Source organism: Aspergillus versicolor, assembly GCF_001890125.1.
Source record: "Aspergillus versicolor CBS 583.65 unplaced genomic scaffold ASPVEscaffold_3, whole genome shotgun sequence".
NCBI lineage: Eukaryota > Fungi > Ascomycota > Eurotiomycetes > Eurotiales > Aspergillaceae > Aspergillus > Aspergillus versicolor.
The window spans coordinates 2554970-2572972 of NW_024467526.1; the positions used below are offsets into that span (position 1 = coordinate 2554970).

Sequence of the window (18003 nt, forward strand, 5' to 3'; positions counted from 1 at the left end):
CACCACCTGGTCGACTCGCCTGGACTCGACCCACACGAACCGGTTCATTCGCTGTGTGTTACATTAATCTGGAGGTTGTATTTGCACCGTTTCTTCCGGGTTATTCAAGCAAATACGATTATTCTATGGCTGCAATATGCTGTAAACTAACTGAATGCAGAAACCCCCCCAGTGGCCGGCTACCCCACCAGATACCCCCTCGGATACTGCAACTCTCGTGGCTTCACCTCTCCCTTGGACCATGGAATAAACGAGGTGTTCCACTGCGAATACACCGTCTCCTCGCCCGCAAGCAGCCGCTGCAGGTTCATCCGCGTGCTGTACACCATGTTCCACGACTCCGCCTCTCGCCACTCGTCCGTTGTGTAGTTCTGGATATCTGACGATCGTGAGTTCGGCCCAGCCGGCTTGAAAGTGCCAATGACGTTGGGGTACACCCCGAAACAGCGGATCTGCTGTCGACCGTTTTTACCTCCACACAGATCGCCCAGAGAATTGTCCACCTCCGCACTCCGCTCGAGCGAAAGAGCCGCAAGGATCTTCCGTGCTCCTTCGTAGGTCACTGCGTATCCATACAAACAGCAACCATGACCTGCCCGAAAGACAAACCGTGTAGAGTCGATAGAAACCTCTGGGTGCTGCTTTTTCCAGTCGTCAGTTGGCCCGATCGGCCCCTCCCATGGGCCCCGTCGGGCGACATCGATAGTAGTGGGATCGTCGGGAATCGCATATAGTTCCGTTTCGTTCTTCCCTTGCAGCGCGGCACACCCTCCAATCCAAAGAAGATCCCAGTTGGTGCCGTATGGCTCTTTTCTTGGTGCTTTATGAGTGTCGGAAAGCTCGCGGACCCCTCTGGCGATTTCACGCAGCTGAGGCCTGATCGACACATCCCAATCGGCATCGTCCTCCATTATGAGAGCAGTCGCATATCCATTTTCTACCACACTTTTAATACGTTAACATGCTTCTGTGTCTCTTTACGAGTGAGTAGAACCTACCTGCGCAGTGCGTTCATATGCGCGCGCCAACATAAGACCACAGTGTAGGGGATGTCCGGTTGGTTCAATCCCTAGCTGTGTCAGTATACAACTCTGCGAACATCAGGAAATACATACCTGTGGAAGAGCTTTTTGTGATACGTCGCCCGGTCGAACGCCTTCTAGCCATTCGACCTTCATCCCCGAGACAGAGGCGGCCAAGGAGAGCGAGTCATGCTTGTCAGTGCGTTCCTTGAGCCCGATTGCATAAATGTGCTGAAACTGTAGGACGTCAGTATATGGTTCTTAATATTCGGTTTTCAAAGCGTACCCCTAATGTCTCGTTTTTTATTCGCTCGAACATCGCATTCTCCAGGCGAGATCTGCCGGCGTGTATCAATTTTCTGGTCGACTGGTAGCCATCCTGCTTGTTGAAAAGAAACGCAAGGGCCACGCAGGTACAAAATACTGCTGCCACGGTCTTGATTAGCTTGAAGCGAGTCATCGTGAACATGGATGCGAGGAGGATCGAAAGATGCCTGTCTCACGCAGATGGAGAGTTATCATCTCCTGGCTCTGCGGAGTGGATATTGGTTATTATCCTCTGAATGAAATTGTGCGGGCCATCCATACTACCCTCATAGTCGCCTACCAAATGCGTTGTACTTCAAGCATTCCGAGTCAGCCCCCGATAGCGAAAACAGCCTCAGGCACCGTCCAGGAACAAACTCTCATAAACCCACAATTTCCATTTTTAGCATTCTAGAGCCGATCCTGGATTATCATTGGACAAAGCTCGGGATGCCACGCCTGCCGAATTTGGAATGGCCCAAGCTTCCTTCCGTTTCCGGCAGCTCATACCATTGACGGGAAACTTGATCAGACTCAACCTCGAAGACAGTCTGAAGTGCGTAAAACCAGATGGATCCGCACTATGTCTTGTGATTAAGGCACCTGCGCATTTCTGTCTATCCCACTGTTGCAATTTGCTCATGGTCCCTTCTACATATGACGTCAGGATCAGCACTTCCAGGCAATGTGAACTTTTGTCATCAAATCGAAGAGTGCTCTGGTCTTTTTTCGGGCAGCCTGTGGGCCAGTGTCTTCAATGGCGTATCTCACTGGCTCTCGACTTACTCGACTTACTATGGAACGAGAAGCAACGACAGCTGGCATCTTGGAGAGGGGTATGTCCCGCCCTCTTGTGGCCAACCCCACGTTACCCCTCCCTCCTAGCCCGACCTTTCCTTACTCTTACTCAATCCTACTCTGTATCCCCGTACCTGAGCCACAATTTAGGCTACATTGAATCGAAATGGGCTCGTTATCGGCGCCCATCAAACCCCCCAGCGACATCCACCGCGCCTGGTGGAAGGAAAGCTCCGTCTACCAGATCTGGCCTGCATCCTTCAAGGACTCAAACAATGATGGCGTCGGCGATATCCCTGGCATCATCTCGAAGCTCGACTATATTCACAACCTCGGTATCGACATTGTCTGGCTTTGCCCGTCCTACAAGTCACCCCAGGTAGATATGGGTTACGACATTGCGGACTACTACAGCATCGCAGACGAATATGGTACGGTCGCAGATGTCGAGAAGTTGATCAAAGGCTGTCACGACAGGGGCATGAAGCTTCTGATGGACTTGGTAGTGAACCATACCAGTGACCAGCATGAATGGTTCAAGAAATCGCGTAGCTCGAAGGATAACGAGTTTCGCGATTGGTATGTTTGGAGGCCACCTCGTTTTGATGAGAATGGGAATAGACAGCCCCCGAACAACTGGGTGTCACATTTTCAAGGTACCTCCTCCCAGTGACCCTTCCAAATTCAGAGTGCTAATTTGACTCAGGGAGTGCCTGGGAGTTTGATGAGCCGACAGGAGAATATTATCTACACCTATACGCCACCGAGCAGCCTGATTTGAACTGGGAGAACCCCGACGTAAGAAAGGCAGTTCATGATATTGTTCGCTTCTGGCTCGATAAAGGAGCTGATGGTTTCCGCATGGATGTCATCAACTTTATCAGCAAGGACCAGGCGTTCCCTGACGCGCCAAACCAGGATAAGGATGCCGTCTGGCAATGGGGTGACAAGTACTACGCAAATGGTCCCCGCCTTCATGAATATCTGCAGGGAATTGGAAAGATCCTTAAAGAGTATGACACATTCAGCGTTGGGGAGATGCCTTTCGTTAAGGATACCAACGAAGTGCTAAAAGCCGTGCGCTACGACCGAGATGAAATCAACATGATCTTCAACTTCGAACACGTCGATATTGACCATGCTCCATGGGGCAACAAGTTCAAGCCCGGGAGCTGGAAACTTACTGATCTAAAGAATTTCTTTGAGCGCTGGCAGGTTTTCATGTACAACAACGGCGGCTGGAACGCTCTGTACTGGGAAAACCACGATCAACCTCGATCAATTGACCGCTATGTCAACCCACCTCAGGCTCTCCGACAGACAGCCGGGAAGATGCTTGCTACTGTTCTGGCTTTGCACTCGGGCTCTCCATTCGTCTACCAGGGCCAGGAGATAGGAATGGGCAATGTCCCTGTAGAGTGGGGAATGGAAGAGTATAAAGATATCGATTGTTTGAACCACTGGAAGGGGTAAATATATACATCCGGTCCGTACACTAAGATGAAGCTAACTAGATTACAGGCTACTGGAAACCAAGAAATTCGATACCGAGGCACAACAGATTGCTCGACAGGAATACCAGAAGAAATCTCGCGACAATGGCCGCACACCAGTGCAGTGGTCTGCAGCGCCCAATGGCGGATTCACTGGAGCAAATGTGAAGCCTTGGATGTCCGTCAACCCAGAGTATACCCATGTAAACGCAGAGGACCAAGTCAAGGACCCCCAGTCCCTGTACCACCACTGGAACTCGGTCTTGAAGCTCCGAAAGAAGTACCTTGATATCTTCGTCTACGGAAACTATGAGCTTGTCGACCGCGATAGCCAAGAGGTCTACGCCTACACTCGGGCGTACGACACCTCCAAGGCTTTGGTGCTGGCGAACTGGACAGACCACGATCTGTCGTGGAATGCTGCAGTACAAAAGATAGATAAGGTCAAGGAGGTATTACTGGATAGTTATGAGTCTGCGAGCTCAGCTCAGGCAAGATTTTCGGGTGCTCAATGGACCCTCCGGCCGTACGAGGCAGTTGTGATCCTGCTAGAATAGATAGTCCTAAATCTAGACAGCATGGCTGCATCTAAACAATAGACCGCCACTAGCCTCTTCCACATTGCAAGTCCATTAATGATAATTCAACGTAGCAAAATTGCCATTCAGGGAAATACTATCATTCCCAGGGGCAACTTGTTAGTTGCAGCCTGAGGCAGCAACATCTCCAACCAAGGATCCCCTCACCAACTTCACAAAGCATTTTCAAACAAACTCGACTAAATAGCCATGTCTTCAACATCGCAACCTCAAGATACAACAGAAACTGAATTACTTCCTCCTCACCTCGACCCTCAAACCTACCCACGAACTCTCACAACAACCCACGGCCCTAATCAGTCCCCCATCCACCTCGAACTCACCTACACCCCGCTCTCCCCCACCACGGCACTAAGCACAATCTCTTCGCCCTCAAGCGGCGCAAATGTCCTCTTTCTCGGCACAACGCGGGACACATTCGAAGACCGCCCCGTCGCGCAGCTCTCGTATACAAGCTACCCAGCGCTCGCGCTGAAATCGCTGAACCGGATCGCGACGGACGCGGTGGGCGAGTTCGGCCTCGGCGCTGTTTATATTGCGCATCGGCTGGGTGTTGTTCCTGTGGGTGAGTCGAGTATTATTGTTGCGGTTGGGGCGGGGCACCGTGGGGAGGCGTGGAGGGGTGCTGAGAGGGTGCTTGAGGTTGTGAAGGAGCGGGTGGAGATTTGGAAGAGGGAGGAGTTTGTGGATGGGGGGATGGAGTGGAGGGAGAACAGGGAGAGAGATTCCAGTGGGAGGAAGAAGGAGGAGGTTATATAATATCAGAAGGAGTTTCGGTGGTTTGTAGATTGGAGAGTTATATGGTACATGGCTTAGGTGACATGGTACATTGGGGGGTTTTATAAATACAATCACGATGATAGGCCGATCTAGTCCTTCTTCAGAGGTCTTCCTTCTCTCTTCCAGTCGTTGATATGCTGCATGATTGTGTTCGTCGCGGACTCGGGCGTGTCCTGCCGTCCGATACATTCGACAAAGTCACCCTCAGGATCTACCATAAATTAGCACCACGCATAGCAAATCCAATCGGCTACTAGGTTAAAAACCAGAAGAACTCACCCATGAGATAGAAGTAGATACTGTGATCAACCAGATAATCCTCGCCCGGCTTCACATCACGCGGCGTGCTGAAGTAAACCCGGTAGGCCTTGCAGACCTGCTTCACCTGGTCGTATGTCCCCGTCAACCCAACAATATCCTTATGAAACTCCTGCAGATAATTCTGCAGCACCTCGGGTGTATCCCGCACGGGATCACACGTTATGAACACCGGTACAAAGACATTCTCTCCACCGTTAGCCTCCTTCACTTTATCAATAATCTCAGCCATTTTGTCCAGCTCGTCGGGGCAAATGTCGGGACAATGCGTGAAGCCAAAGTATACCTGTTATATTAAACCCAGTTAGTAAAAGTTTTCTTCCTCGCCCTTTAAGTCTGTCCGGCAAAGAAAGCAAGGTCGGAAGGAAGACATACAAAAGAATACTTCCCCTTCAGCGCCTCCTCGGTGAAAACTTCCCCATTCAAATCCCTCAGCACAAACGGACCTCCAACCTTCGGCCTCCCAACACCCTTACTCATCTCTGCAATCCGTTTCCGCTCGAGCCTCTCCTTCTCAACTCGGAAGTAAACAATCATTCCGGCGCCGGTAAGCACGAACAGCAGGGCCGCCTTCCAGGAGAACGGGCCCGTGGAGCCGCGCTGGCGCAGCTGGCCCATGGTGCGGGCTTTGGAGCGGGATGTTGTCGTTGAGAAGGCGTGCGATTGGGTTTGTGTGCGGAATGCCGGCGTTGATGTTGTGATGAGTCGGGGGACATTTTTTGGGAGCTGGGAGCGGGTTTGCGAGGGAAGGAGGGACGACGGGCGAGAGGCGCGCGTAAGGGTCCGTGTTAGGGACCGGATTGGGAGGGACATTTTGGCGGCTCGGGTTTATGAAATTGGTGTCGCCCAGGTCTATAAGTTGGGGAGTGAAGCTTTCTCAGTTGCGGGTTTGAGCCGGAGATCTCCAGATGCGTATTGGGTTAACCTGCCGCCTGAGGCATAAATATGCACGTGATTTTTGTGGCTTTTAGCCATTCGGTACGGAACTGAGCAACTACTTCATGGAGAATAATTGAGAGAGGACTTTTATTTGAGACGTATATCCACGGTCGTATCATCACTAGAATTACAAGATTACTCCCGCTTCCTGCTCCCGAGTCTATGCTGCGATGTCATCAACAAGTCAACTGACTTTGAAAGGAAACGCGGCTGGAGTATGCAACGCACGAGAAATGGAAAGAGAAAAGAAACGGAGGGTAAAAATGAAAATAGGTATGCCCGCAGGTAAATATCGGCATCGCATATTAACCAACCAGATAGCGCAAATTTAAGACCAAAATGAAAAAGGAAAAAAAGGAAATGGAATAGTTTGTCCGAAACTCTTTATGTACGTTGCTCAGTGTACACTTCTGCTCGCCTGGCTGGCACGGCTTGCCCGGCTAGGGGTTGTTCGAGGTTCCTCCTCTTCGAGGACATCGCTGAGGCGCGTCGGATGGCGGTGACGAGGCGTAACAGAATCCCATCCAGACCCGACGCCCCATCCGGCTCCGCTATAATCGACCGATTGGTCATAGCCAGCGTACATAGAACCAGAAGTCGGCGGCATGGTGCTCGTCACGTATCCACCTTCGCTATCCTCGAACGACCCTTGTTCGTACTCTTCACTCTCATCCGACATTGGCCGAGGATAAACCATTTGGCGACCTTGCGGGTTCGGTTGGTAGCCATAGTCATCGCTAGGCTCGCTACTACCTATGCTGGGCTCACGGCCGGCAGTAGTGTGGGGAGGGTATGCGCCCTCTGGCTCGTAGTAATGGCCAGCATAATGTCCCTGGCTTTGAGGAGCGGCAGAAGGAGGTGCCGGGGCTTGGACATAACTTTGATCAGACTCGTGGACAGGTCTTTGAACTTCCACGAACGGGTCGGTTCCCATGGGTGATAGCGGTGTTTCTCCATACAGCTGGTCAGAGGCACCCTTCCCGTCACCCCCAGTGTAAGCGCCCTCTTGAGTTGGTGGGTGGCCTGAGTCCCGTCGAGGAAGCCCTGCGATCATGGGCACTACTTGTACTCCACCGACCAGGGTAGGTTCCCCGTTCCGAAGGGAGTTCGTGCGGTCCCGCTCTTCTTGTTCGCGGCGGCCCAGTTCTTCCCAGGCGCGGCGAGCCTCCTCTTTTGAGATTTGGAGTTCGCGGCGCATCTCTTTGAGCAAATCTTCAGCACGGGTTTTGTCGCTTTCGGCCTTTTGAACTGAAGCAGCCGCCTCAGTCCGGGCCTGGCGCTCTGTTCGAATTTGTCTCTCAAGCTCGCCCTGCAGTTCTTTGGACTTTTCTTGCTCTGCACGCGTATCGAAGAACCATCGTTGAAACTTTCTCTCAGAGGATGCGCGCAGGCGCTGCAACTCCACAACAGCATGGAAGAGGTTGGCACCAGCCGCACTTAAGTCGGTCACTTGACGGGCCATCTGTTGACTGAGGGGATCGCGTTCAAGCGCGTCATTATTTTGCTCCAGCTTTCGAATCCAGTAGCTGGTCAATCCCTCCCAATGAGATGAAAGAGTTTCCCACCGTTCAAACGCATGAGGAAAACCAACACGTCGGGGCTGTTGTTGTGACTGTTGGGGTTGGGGCTGAGTCACTCCTGGCTGGCCATCTGGGGGTGGGCCCTGGGGCTGCTGGGCTCCGAGCTTGGGTTGCGAACCTTGCTGCGATGCAAAGGGGGCAGATGCGATAGGCTGTCTAGGCTGGGCTGCACTGACAGGTATCTGAGCCTGAGCCTGAGTGTCGCGGGGACTGGTTGGAGATGGGCCCGCGATGTTGGATGTAGTACGAGGTTCTGTCGTGGTGGGAGCTCTCGGTGCAGCTCTTCGCTGCGTGGGTCTTTCGCCAGCAACGCCAGCAGGGTAGGGCTGTCCAGACGCTTGTGACCTGGCTTGCTGCTCCTGCTGTAGCCGTCTGCGCTCGACGTCCTCCTGCTCCCGATCTTTCGCTTCTTGTTCAGCTTTTCTGCGAGCTTCTCTGTCCCGACGCTGTCTCATGATATCAGTAGGTGTACGCACACCGCTTGCAGGGTGAGTGTTGACGGGAATTGGGCCTTGGGCCGCTCGGGAAGCACCATTCTGACTCCGGCCATTGCCTCCAGGCCCGGACACAGCAGGGCCACCTACTAGGTCAGACATGGACGCATTCACTTCGTCCCAGTCGAGGGTAAATGGAAATGGCTTTCGAATTGCCTCCTCTAGTGTCCAGAGGATCGCAGACGCTGTGGTATGGGAAACCTGAGTGGATCTGCGAGGCCAATACGATCCAGTCGCTGTCTGAGGGTTATCGTCGAGTGCGGAATCGCTTTCCTCACCCTCGTTTTGTGTTCTTGTTTCCGATGGCGCTGGGCGCGGTGCGGCTAGCTCGCGGGTATGTTCAGAAGCAGGTCGTACAAAAACTGGGATCGTTTGCTCTATTTCAAACGGGCGTCCCGATGCATCTACCGAACCTGGGCGGCGAGAAGAATAGCGCGACGTTCTCCGAAGGGTACGGTGGTAGTTGTCGAGAGCGCTCGAGGGGCGATTAGACGGGTAATTAGATAGATTAGGAGCAGGATTGGGAGCAGCCTGCTGCTGGCGTTGCTGCGATTGGGTCGTAAACGTAGAAGGGTCGTGAAGGTCGTAGGTCTCGTCAAGCGTAGGGTGGGCTTGGTGATACACCGCTTGGGTAGGCTGAGGTCGAGTTGGGGGTGAATGGGGCGACAATGTGAGGATTGAGTCTCGGAGGATAAAGCGGCTTGACGCAGCTTAAGGACAACTTCTGAATTGAAAGCTGTCGGTCTCTGTCCTGCCGGGCCGGTTTTGGAGAGAAGCAATTATAGCTAGCTGATGAAGCTGACAGCGCCCGGAATGTGGATATGACAGTAGCGAAAGTAGGGAAATTGAGGAAAGCGACCCCCAGCGTCCTCGAAAGGGAGGACAGCTCAGAGCGCACCGAGGAAGAACGGGAGTTGAATTGTGCAGTGGCTGGTCGAATAAGCGTCTCCGTTGCGGAATTACGATGGCTGGGGACACAAGCAGCTGCACGACGGGCTCCCGCTCCTCGACCACAACGAGCACTCGGGAAGGCCCGCGGTGGTCATAGAGCTGAGCTGACCGAGCTCAATGGCTGCTAGAGAGTAGAAGACAGCCGTGAGAAGACGGTGATCGTGAGAGCGCCGGTGTTGGTGAGTTGGCGAGAAGTTGGAGATGAGAAGCGAGAAGGAGAGCCAGCCGAAGGCGAGAGGATCGGTAACGCGTCCGTCACGTAATATTGGGCCGCGCCGAACCCTCGCAAAATGTGTCCAATTATTGAAATAATCGCGGTTACAGCCGCGTATTGTAATAAACACTTCCTTCAAGTATCGGGGCCGCAGAAGGAATTCTTTCGAATGGATGTGCACTCAATTGACCAAGTCAAGTTTGCTCGACAGGTCAGTTTGCTCGGTCATCTCGCTCAGAAATTTTCCACTTTATATAATTATAATCGGACACTGTGGATTGGGCGTTGACTGAGACCCAGCAAGGACCGGACTGCCTTACCTCTCCAAGCCAGTCGCCGAACGCACGGAACAAGGCGATGATGATGTCTGATTTTCACTCAAGTTACAGAGGACAGATTGCGAGCTCTCTACGAACAAGTTATTCGCGGTCAATGCCCTCGTCGAAGACACCTGGGAGCCAGATCATCGATCTTCCAGCCTGATGAGCTGGCAATCCACGCACCCAGTCACGTTAGAGGACGCCTGTTTGCATCACACCATTATAATTCTACCCAAGTATCCCAGGTTCTGCTGTTCTAATCCTTGCTATTCGGGTCAGAACTCAAGGCCTGCTTTCACCCTCCTCAAGATGATGGACCATGAACTCCACACATGTAGTGCTCTTGATAGCACGAACCGAGGGTGATTTGAATTGAATAATCTCCGCTGAATGAGGATCCCAATGACAGTCACGCGTTTGTTTACATCTTCTAATTAACCGATTGTCTCTTCGAAGCGCCACAATCAAGGGAGCCGTGGATCGTATACCAACCTCGTCGCCTCCCGGTCAACGATGGAACAGAGACCAAGACAAGAGTCGGAGTCGCGGCAATCACCCGGCAGGAACCATCCCGGACCTGCAAATCATCAGGAGTGATCGTCCGTAAGGGAGTTCATCTTTCAGGCCGCTCATTTGGTCTTAAACATCTTGGACAGTACCTTGCAGCCATGTCTCATATCCAGCGCTCTGGATCCGTCCGTGATTGGCCTCGTCCATCCAGAGCACGGATACTCCCTTCCCGTGTTTATTTTCTCGTCAGCCTCAGCGCGCCTCGAAAGTCTATCCGTTGACTTATCCTTTTAGGAATACACAGTTTCTCCCTCTCGCTGGTGACCGACTTCCAGAGAACGAAGCCCTCATCGAGATGACGGAGTACGTTCGGCCATTGGGGTAAACTCTCGGTATCGCCGGGCTGGCTGAGCCTATTTCTTCGCCCATTCGCTCACCGAAGCCACTCTCAGCTTGAACATAAACGGCTGCATATTCAGGAATGTGGTGCTAAGACTTCTGAAGAGTTCGATGAGTTCTGGCGGGTCCGCGGACGCAGCCCTCGCAGCATCCCGAAGCCGTGGGGCCAGCGGATGTCTGAGGTGCAGCCGGAGGTGGAGCGAGCCGCCTTTATATCTTCCTTCAATGGATTTGAAACGAGATGCATGCACATACATATGCGCAAGAGGCATGAAGAATGTTCTGCCTGAACCTTCTGTTCCAGCTTGCCGGGCGCTGCGAGTGCCTGCAGAATTGCGTATATGGGCGTGGGGAGTTGATCTCAATTACGGGCGCTTTGCGACTTTATGCATGCGGCATGAATATTAGGTACCTTTACTGGCAGGTAATAATCATGTAGAGTCCCGCTTCTTTGTCCTGTGTTTGAAATATTATTCTAAATACAGTTGTGGTGGGGAGCCAGGAGTGCGGCTTGGGGTCTCCGGGTCCATGAGTCGAATCTATAGATGCCAGCGATATTGGACATATCTCCTCGCCCCAGATGCCAATCCACAGAGCTGAAATCAAGCGCGGGGGTCTCAAACACATACCCTCGAGATTCGAACCTTTTGATCAGCCACCATAAATGTATTTTTAAACTCATGGGAGTCACTCAGCGGCTCAAGTACTGGGCGTCGGGGAATTATATATAATGTCTTTTCGACGGCAGATTTAGAAAGCCCACATTCTCCGTACTTATGATTCACATCAAACTACGTATTTAATTATTCCCACCTTAAAAATTTAAATTTATACAATAGTCTTGCAGTATTAAAACGGTAGCTCCATGGCAGCGTCACGTCCACTCAACGGTCAATTGTACCAGTCGCGGTATACTTCCCACGGACGAATGACTTAAGGCTGAGATAGAGCCAGATAGTTTAAGCTGAATAAGACTGAGTATTCATTTTAAGGAACGCCTCATCATAGACTTAGAGCACTGGACAAGTTCCTGGTTCCCTGTACAAAATAATACAGCATATCCTTCCCAAATGCGACGTGTTCATCGCTTATGACGAGACTTGTGCAACACCTAGCCAGGCAGGATCTGTGGACATCTCGATACTCGAAGCTGGGGTCAATGTTGATTGCTGACTGGGATATTTCTTCCTGCAGACATTTCCTGCGGTTGGTGGCCAATCGGTGTTATATACCGGCAAATCTCTGTCGCAGGGTGGTACAATCACTAGCATGTTCCTCGCTTACTGTACGGGGACCCCTGGCTCAGTAAGGATATGTTGTACACACATTCCGGAGCGTCGGGCCCTCGAATGTCAAGCAATGAGCCATACGTACGACGATGATGGTGTAGTTGGATAAACTTGGTACTGGAAGGTCGAAGCCAACGAGAGGCAACTCATCCAATATCCGAGGACTAACTCCAAAAATAAGTACATACTTTGCCGGGCGTAAACTACCGGTAACCTTCCTAACTTTTATGCGTCTATTTGTAATATGATCAACATGCATAAGAGTAATACTTCTGGGCCGTGCATGCTGCTAACCGTCTTCGCTCACACCAGTCACAGACACCTGCAGGATGAAGAATGCAGGAAATGCACCTCTGCTTCCCCGGGCGACCCGGTGGGATCTGGACTCGAAATGCACACGTTGCCCTGAGTTTTGGCCACCGGATGTATGAGGACGAGCCTGCGATGGTTTGGTAGCATCATACGCAGTGCTGCTTGCTCCAGCGCAAAATCGGACGTGCCCATGACTTGCTGCGTAGGACCAGATTGAGTTTCTACCGGAGCTTGGTCCGCCAAAGGTCCTGGAGTCTTGAACAGATGTTCCTGAAAGGGGAAAACAAGGGAATCCTTGCCCAGGGCTGACTGACTCCCAGAGACACAGAGCCAAGCTGGTGGTACGAACTTCCTGGCCCCAGGCTGACAGACTGCATAATCTCAGTGCCTTTGTACCCCGGCGAATAGTTCCTGATGTCCATATTATGTTTCTATTGGCAGAAGTGCCTTACACGCGGTTGATCCATCAGGCGTCAGACAGGGTTGAAACGTCCCGGAAGAGAAGACAAAGCTTTACGATAGGTCCGATTTCAGATTGAAGCGGACGAAAAGAGGGCGAATCAGTTGCAACGAATGATGATTCCGTATGTAGAGTGGTGATTCTTGATTTTTCTCACCTGATGGGTCTGTATCACAGCAACCGGAATGGACTCGGGAATGCGGATCTCTCTGCTTCTCTGGGCTCTTCCTCGCGTTCAGGAAACGCCTCTTGAGACACGAGTCGTGTTGGAGGTGGACAAGCTTCAATAATGGATTGTCGAAAGAGTCCGGACAATGCAATTGCGTCGAGGCCGAGCGTTGTGATGGCTCACATCTGCCCGCGCGTCCGAAAGTAGTACTTCGAGTCTTCGACACTTCCCGCCCACAACTTCCTGGTTCGCACTCGCGCAACGGCACAGCATTGAGGATCGATCTTGCAGTGCCTCTGCAGACTCCTCGGAGGACGGTCGTACTTCTTCGTCGATGGTATCTTGTCACTGCAGATACACCGACCCCCCCAGTCATCACCGCTCCTGCTCCAGCCGATGTAAGTAACAATGCAGCGCGCACTCAGCGTTCATCGAACCTGCCCAGCTGAAGTATTCTCATCCAAGGAAGCCACTGGAATACCTGCTCGAGAGTGCCAGAAATTGCCAAAAACGGCCAGAAATCCAGCAATCAGGAAAGGTCGCGGATCGGGTTCCGACTCCTTGCAGCAGTCTCGATCGCCTTGCAGCAGCCTCGACCACGGCCATCCCTGGGGAAGGAGATCATGTAAGGCCCTGCTGCGTCCTGCTGTCTGTGCTCGAGCTTTGTTTACACGATGCTGCATTGGCATGCGTCGGCGGCTCTCTCTGGCTAGCCACCTCGACATTCGGATCCCGTCTATAAACACATCCCCGGTCACCCCGCCTGCTCCTGTCCATTCCTCATCCCCTCTTGATCCTGTGTCCCTCGTCTCGTCCCTCTCGTCTACCGGTACTTCCTCTGATGCCCGCTCAGCCTGTTTCACTGCCGTCACCTCCAGTCCAGTCGTCGGAATCATAGCTCATGGCTAACGGATACTCTCGTCTGCCCGGCGAACTGAACGCTTTCCCCAAGAGCCGGAACAGATCGCAGACCACTGTCGTCGGTCTGCCGCCAACCCCGTCGCCACAGAAGAAACGCGCCTCCTCTTACTATCCTCCTCGCGGCTCGGACTTCCAAGACGAGAACAACCCTGACCCATTCTACCTCGAACAGTCCCTGACCAACACTACCGGCAGCTGGGGTTCTTGCCAACAGGGCCTCCGCAATGCGAGACCGGGTCAAGATATCCAACAGTACTTTATGCTATCCGTTGTGAAAGCTCGTACAGACCTCCCTGCTCCACCCGCAGCCCCTCGTACCATCAGGTCAGAGGCCAACATCGACCGCTCTACACTGTCTGCTGTCGAGCTCGAGCACCAGCTCGGTCTTCAGCAAATTGGGACCCAGCCGTGGGCAGACACAATCTCAGAGCCCACCCCAGACCTAACACCTAGCAGTTCATTCTCTTCTAACTACTCTGCGCATATCTATCCAGAGCCGGTCGTCAAAGCTACCGAGCAACTCTCCCTTCTCTCCAAACAGGCACAGGATCGTGTTGCAAATAGCACACATTCTTACGCCTTTACACCCTTGAACCGGTCTCAAGTAACCTTAGCTACCGAACCATCTTCTCCAGAACGCGATACCAAGTCTCAACGTTCGTTACCAAACGCGTCATCGGAAACCGTTATCATGCCTCCAAGGAGTCAGGATTCTTCATCCCTACGTGGGAAGCCCCTCCCGTCCCTACCAGCCGCTCCACGCCCTAGTACTGCACACCCATCCAAGAAGCAGCCACCTAGTCGGCTGGCAATCGAACCTTCTATGATATCCCCTCCGAGTCTTATTAATCCGGTGACCCTGGAGCCTCACCGAACGCACTTCGATCAAGCCTTGTTCATCCCCGCCAATGAATGCCCTAGCCCAGTGCCTAGTCCGGGACCACCATCACCCTCGGTAGACCGTCCACCAACAGTGCCCTCAACAAGAGAAAGACCTTCAACTTCTACATCTGAAATGTATCCTGAGCAATCTGTCTGGGAGTCCGACTCTGACAATGAGGATGGAGACCCCAGGTCCTTGTCCCGGAAGCCGATGGATACCTTGAAGAAGGTTCGTAGCCGGGTGCAGTTACGGGTCGCCAAGTCAAACCCTAAGCTGCAAAATAACCCAGCCCAAACGAACAATGCGGCCTTGGAGAAGTTCCCAACCATGCCTGACCACCCTCCACATGAACGTTGCCCGAGCTCTATGAAGAGCGCCGTCCAAGCACGACCAGGACGAGATATCCTGCGACCAGCAGCTCACCAGACTCTCCGCCTCGTTGCCCCCTCGACCACCTCTCTAGTGAATCCTATATCCCGCCGCAACAGCGCCAAATCACAGAGCTACGGCATTGACCGTTCAACGGCAGCAGCCGCAATACAAGCGAAATCTCGCCGGCGCCAGCGGTCCACCAGCCCAGAAACCTCCATGTCTGCAGAACGCGAGAAGATGTGCACCTTCTGCCGTGAAGAGCGGTCCGACAAAACCATTCATCAAAGTCTAACCCTATCTCGCCCGCCGCTCTATAAGCGCCTCTGGGAATCCATAAGAGTCCTCGGCTGCCACGGCGATATCACGCCTCCTCGGCCTCGGAAAGGGTTGTAATAAGTTTCTCATTTTCTGCCAAAAGTCCGGGACGGCGTTGGGATGATTTACACGGTCTATAACTGGTTTCGCCTCACGGCACGGTGCATTCGCTGAAACGATATTAAACGACTATGTCTCTCTTTTATATTTTGAACTAATGTCTTATGACCCATTTACAGAGTTGGCAATGGGATCAAGATGACTTATGACTCCGGCGCTGGATGTCTCATTAATGCTCAATGGGATCCATAATTCGCCACAAGATGCAATGCGGCATGCAACACTCACTCACTCATGCTACGAAGCCTTTGTCTTTCCTTTTTTGATTTTACATCTGTCTCTGTCTGGGTGTGTCTCTCACTCTCACTCTCACTCTCACTCTCTTCCGGTGCTATGATTTGTAGCCACTCTCACAGGAGTTCAGCTCCTCCTTGCTATATTTCCTTTTTGTTATATCTACCTGAACTACTCTAGTATTTCCTTACTTATTGTGTCCCCTAAGACCGAAATAAAGACCAATTCTTGGATACTACCAAACTCCAAATTTGTAAACACACCCTACCTCTCTAATAATAGTAGAGCCCATTGAGAATGCTGGGGGATGGAATTCCCGACTGCTACCACCACCCAGCTTAATCCTACCTCAAGGACCTCAGACATACCGTATACGTACTCGTACCTTTTCAAAGGTAACCTGACCTAAGCTAAACCCATCCAAGCTCGAAAGGTCTGAGAGAGGGTCTGAGTGTTCAGGCAGCACTCGTGCCCAGACCGTCGCGTCTCTCTTCCCGTGGGGTTGTTTTGTTGTGTTTTCAGCTGTTTCGTTTTCTCGCCCCTTCGCGCGGATCCCATCCCTTGGCTCTTGATCTACGGCGGGTGTTAATCCTTCGTTCCGTATCGCTGACTCGGGCCTTCGTAGGGATGGCCCGGGCCCTATGGGTACCCTAGTACTTAGTACGTACTTTGTGCATAGGGATCAAGGCGTGACGAGAGGTGGGTTTCCTCCCCTCCGCGGACGCTACTGTTATTTCCCGAGACGACTAGCCCTGGTTTTCTTGTACTGACTCCTATTGACCCTATTGAGTTATTGCTGTGGCTACGGCCCCCTTGGATATCCTTCTTTGTGAAAGAGGTTGTTTCTTTTCACGATTCCATGAGACGCATTGAAGTCTGTATACATTGTGTAGTCCTATACGTATCATAAACCTTTCCCGGTACGAAGACAGCATGGCCCAACCCAGTAAAGCTATTCACAATGTACGTTGCAGAACCGCCCTGAGTCAAATTCCGGCACTCTTCACTCGCGTGTCCTTTCTGCGGCCTGCCCTCCATGCAAGCTGCAAACTCCCTGCCGGGAATTTTCCTTGTCCATCCTTGCTGGCTTCCCGGCCGCGGATATTCGACCGCTTCCAGAGATCGCAAGAAGCAGCAAGGGCCAGCACTGAGAGAATACGATACGCGACGCGACGCGGTCCATACATCTGTGGTTTCCTTCGACGGTTGGTGGCTCCTGGCCTTGCAGTCGATGCCTGGATTTAGGTCCTGCAGTCTTCGCGATCAGATCCCCTGACTGAGTTCCCCGACCCGTGATGCAGGAGGCGAGGCGGCTGCTGCAGTGTTGCGTTGCCGCGCGTGAAGAATGCGCATGCACAGAAAAATTTTTCTGTGTTCCATGATCCATGGGAAGAACACTGAAAAATGGACCGGGCCTGAGGGCTGGCCGAGACTTTGGATCCTGGGAGAAGGGAGGGCTGGGTTCCTGGAATTCAGGATAGGTAGTACCGGTAGGTAGGCAAAGAGGCAAACCAGATGCTTGCATCCGTTCGTCTGTGGATTGTTTCAGCTTTGCCCAGCAGCAGCCTCCCTTCGATCCGCGTCCGACTTGCCATCGTCGCTCTTCACCTCCAAGACATCCATTACATTCTCCTCCCATGCGGCGACGGGGACCTTCTTCTCCCAATCTGCGAGAACGGTGTCACCCTTCTTCAGAAGGGTATTCTCTGGTTTCTCCTCTTTCCCTTCCAACTCTTTGCCATCCAGCCCAGCGAAAACCGCCTGCACGTCTAGCTCCTTCTCAGCCTTTCGATAGAGGCTGAGTAACTTGTCGCGTTGTGCGCGCTTCGCTTCGTCTGCTTCTTTGGAAGTTGTTGCTGTCGCTGACTTCTGACCGGGCTTTTTCACCCCGGTGGCGGGGCTGCTCTCATATCCTTTCAGGACACCCTCGATGATCCCCAATATGGTCCCAGCGCGCATACCTAGCTGAGCACCGACGGGGAATCCGGCGTCGAATCCATGCTGGACGTGATCGGATTTAGAGGCAGAAATGCCATCGCGGTAGCCTGCGGTGACGTGCTGGCGGCGGAGGGAGGGGAGCTCGGAGGGCTCAACCGTCGAGTGTGCGGGCGCATGCGGGAGACGATGTTCGGGCTGGGGAGGGGACGAGCCGAAGATGTCGTCGAGAGAGGAGTCGGCGGCGGACATATTGTCTGCTGTTGCGAG

General features: G+C 52.7%; 8 protein-coding genes across 8 annotated transcripts; 3 read left to right on the top strand and 5 right to left on the bottom strand.

Moving 5' to 3' along the window:
- Positions 1-19: 19 nt before the first annotated feature.
- ASPVEDRAFT_40039 (uncharacterized protein) lies at positions 20-1657 on the bottom strand. The gene is made up of 4 exons (XM_040812039.1): positions 1309-1657; positions 1116-1259; positions 999-1069; positions 20-945 (listed from the first exon to the last, which is right to left on the bottom strand). Exons 1-4 carry the CDS (start codon positions 1480-1482, stop codon positions 180-182), a joined length of 1155 nt encoding a protein of 384 aa, XP_040666293.1. The 5' UTR covers positions 1483-1657; the 3' UTR covers positions 20-179.
- Positions 1658-2132: 475 nt separating this feature from the next.
- Positions 2133-4383, top strand: ASPVEDRAFT_574825 (alpha-glucosidase). The gene is made up of 3 exons (XM_040815342.1): positions 2133-2782; positions 2833-3595; positions 3648-4383. Exons 1-3 carry the CDS (start codon positions 2293-2295, stop codon positions 4174-4176), a joined length of 1782 nt encoding a protein of 593 aa, XP_040666294.1. The 5' UTR covers positions 2133-2292; the 3' UTR covers positions 4177-4383.
- Positions 4384-4407: 24 nt separating this feature from the next.
- ASPVEDRAFT_82098 (molybdopterin synthase catalytic subunit) lies at positions 4408-4977 on the top strand (the record flags this gene model as incomplete). Its single annotated transcript, XM_040817137.1, has 1 exon — positions 4408-4977. One exon carries the CDS (start codon positions 4408-4410, stop codon positions 4975-4977), a length of 570 nt encoding a protein of 189 aa, XP_040666295.1.
- A 110-nt stretch (positions 4978-5087) lies between these two features.
- ASPVEDRAFT_82099 (SCO family protein) lies at positions 5088-6129 on the bottom strand (the record flags this gene model as incomplete). The annotated part of the gene is made up of 3 exons (XM_040817138.1): positions 5088-5209; positions 5278-5602; positions 5692-6129. 3 exons carry the CDS (start codon positions 6127-6129, stop codon positions 5088-5090), a joined length of 885 nt encoding a protein of 294 aa, XP_040666296.1.
- A 523-nt stretch (positions 6130-6652) lies between these two features.
- On the bottom strand, positions 6653-8725 carry ASPVEDRAFT_126685 (uncharacterized protein; the record flags this gene model as incomplete). The annotated part of the gene is made up of 1 exon (XM_040806387.1): positions 6653-8725. A coding segment is annotated over one exon (2073 nt), but the record flags the coding sequence as incomplete, so codon positions are not given.
- A 3951-nt stretch (positions 8726-12676) lies between these two features.
- Positions 12677-13562, bottom strand: ASPVEDRAFT_574804 (uncharacterized protein). Its single transcript, XM_040815341.1, has one exon. It carries the CDS (start codon positions 13327-13329, stop codon positions 12838-12840), a length of 492 nt encoding a protein of 163 aa, XP_040666298.1. The 5' UTR covers positions 13330-13562; the 3' UTR covers positions 12677-12837.
- A 292-nt stretch (positions 13563-13854) lies between these two features.
- On the top strand, positions 13855-15522 carry ASPVEDRAFT_51705 (uncharacterized protein; the record flags this gene model as incomplete). The annotated part of the gene is made up of 1 exon (XM_040814520.1): positions 13855-15522. The coding sequence occupies one exon, from the start codon at positions 13855-13857 to the stop codon at positions 15520-15522; it is 1668 nt and encodes a 555-aa protein (XP_040666299.1).
- Positions 15523-17343: 1821 nt separating this feature from the next.
- Positions 17344-17985, bottom strand: ASPVEDRAFT_82102 (Yae1 family protein; the record flags this gene model as incomplete). The annotated part of the gene is made up of 1 exon (XM_040817139.1): positions 17344-17985. The coding sequence occupies one exon, from the start codon at positions 17983-17985 to the stop codon at positions 17344-17346; it is 642 nt and encodes a 213-aa protein (XP_040666300.1).
- Positions 17986-18003: the final 18 nt, after the last annotated feature.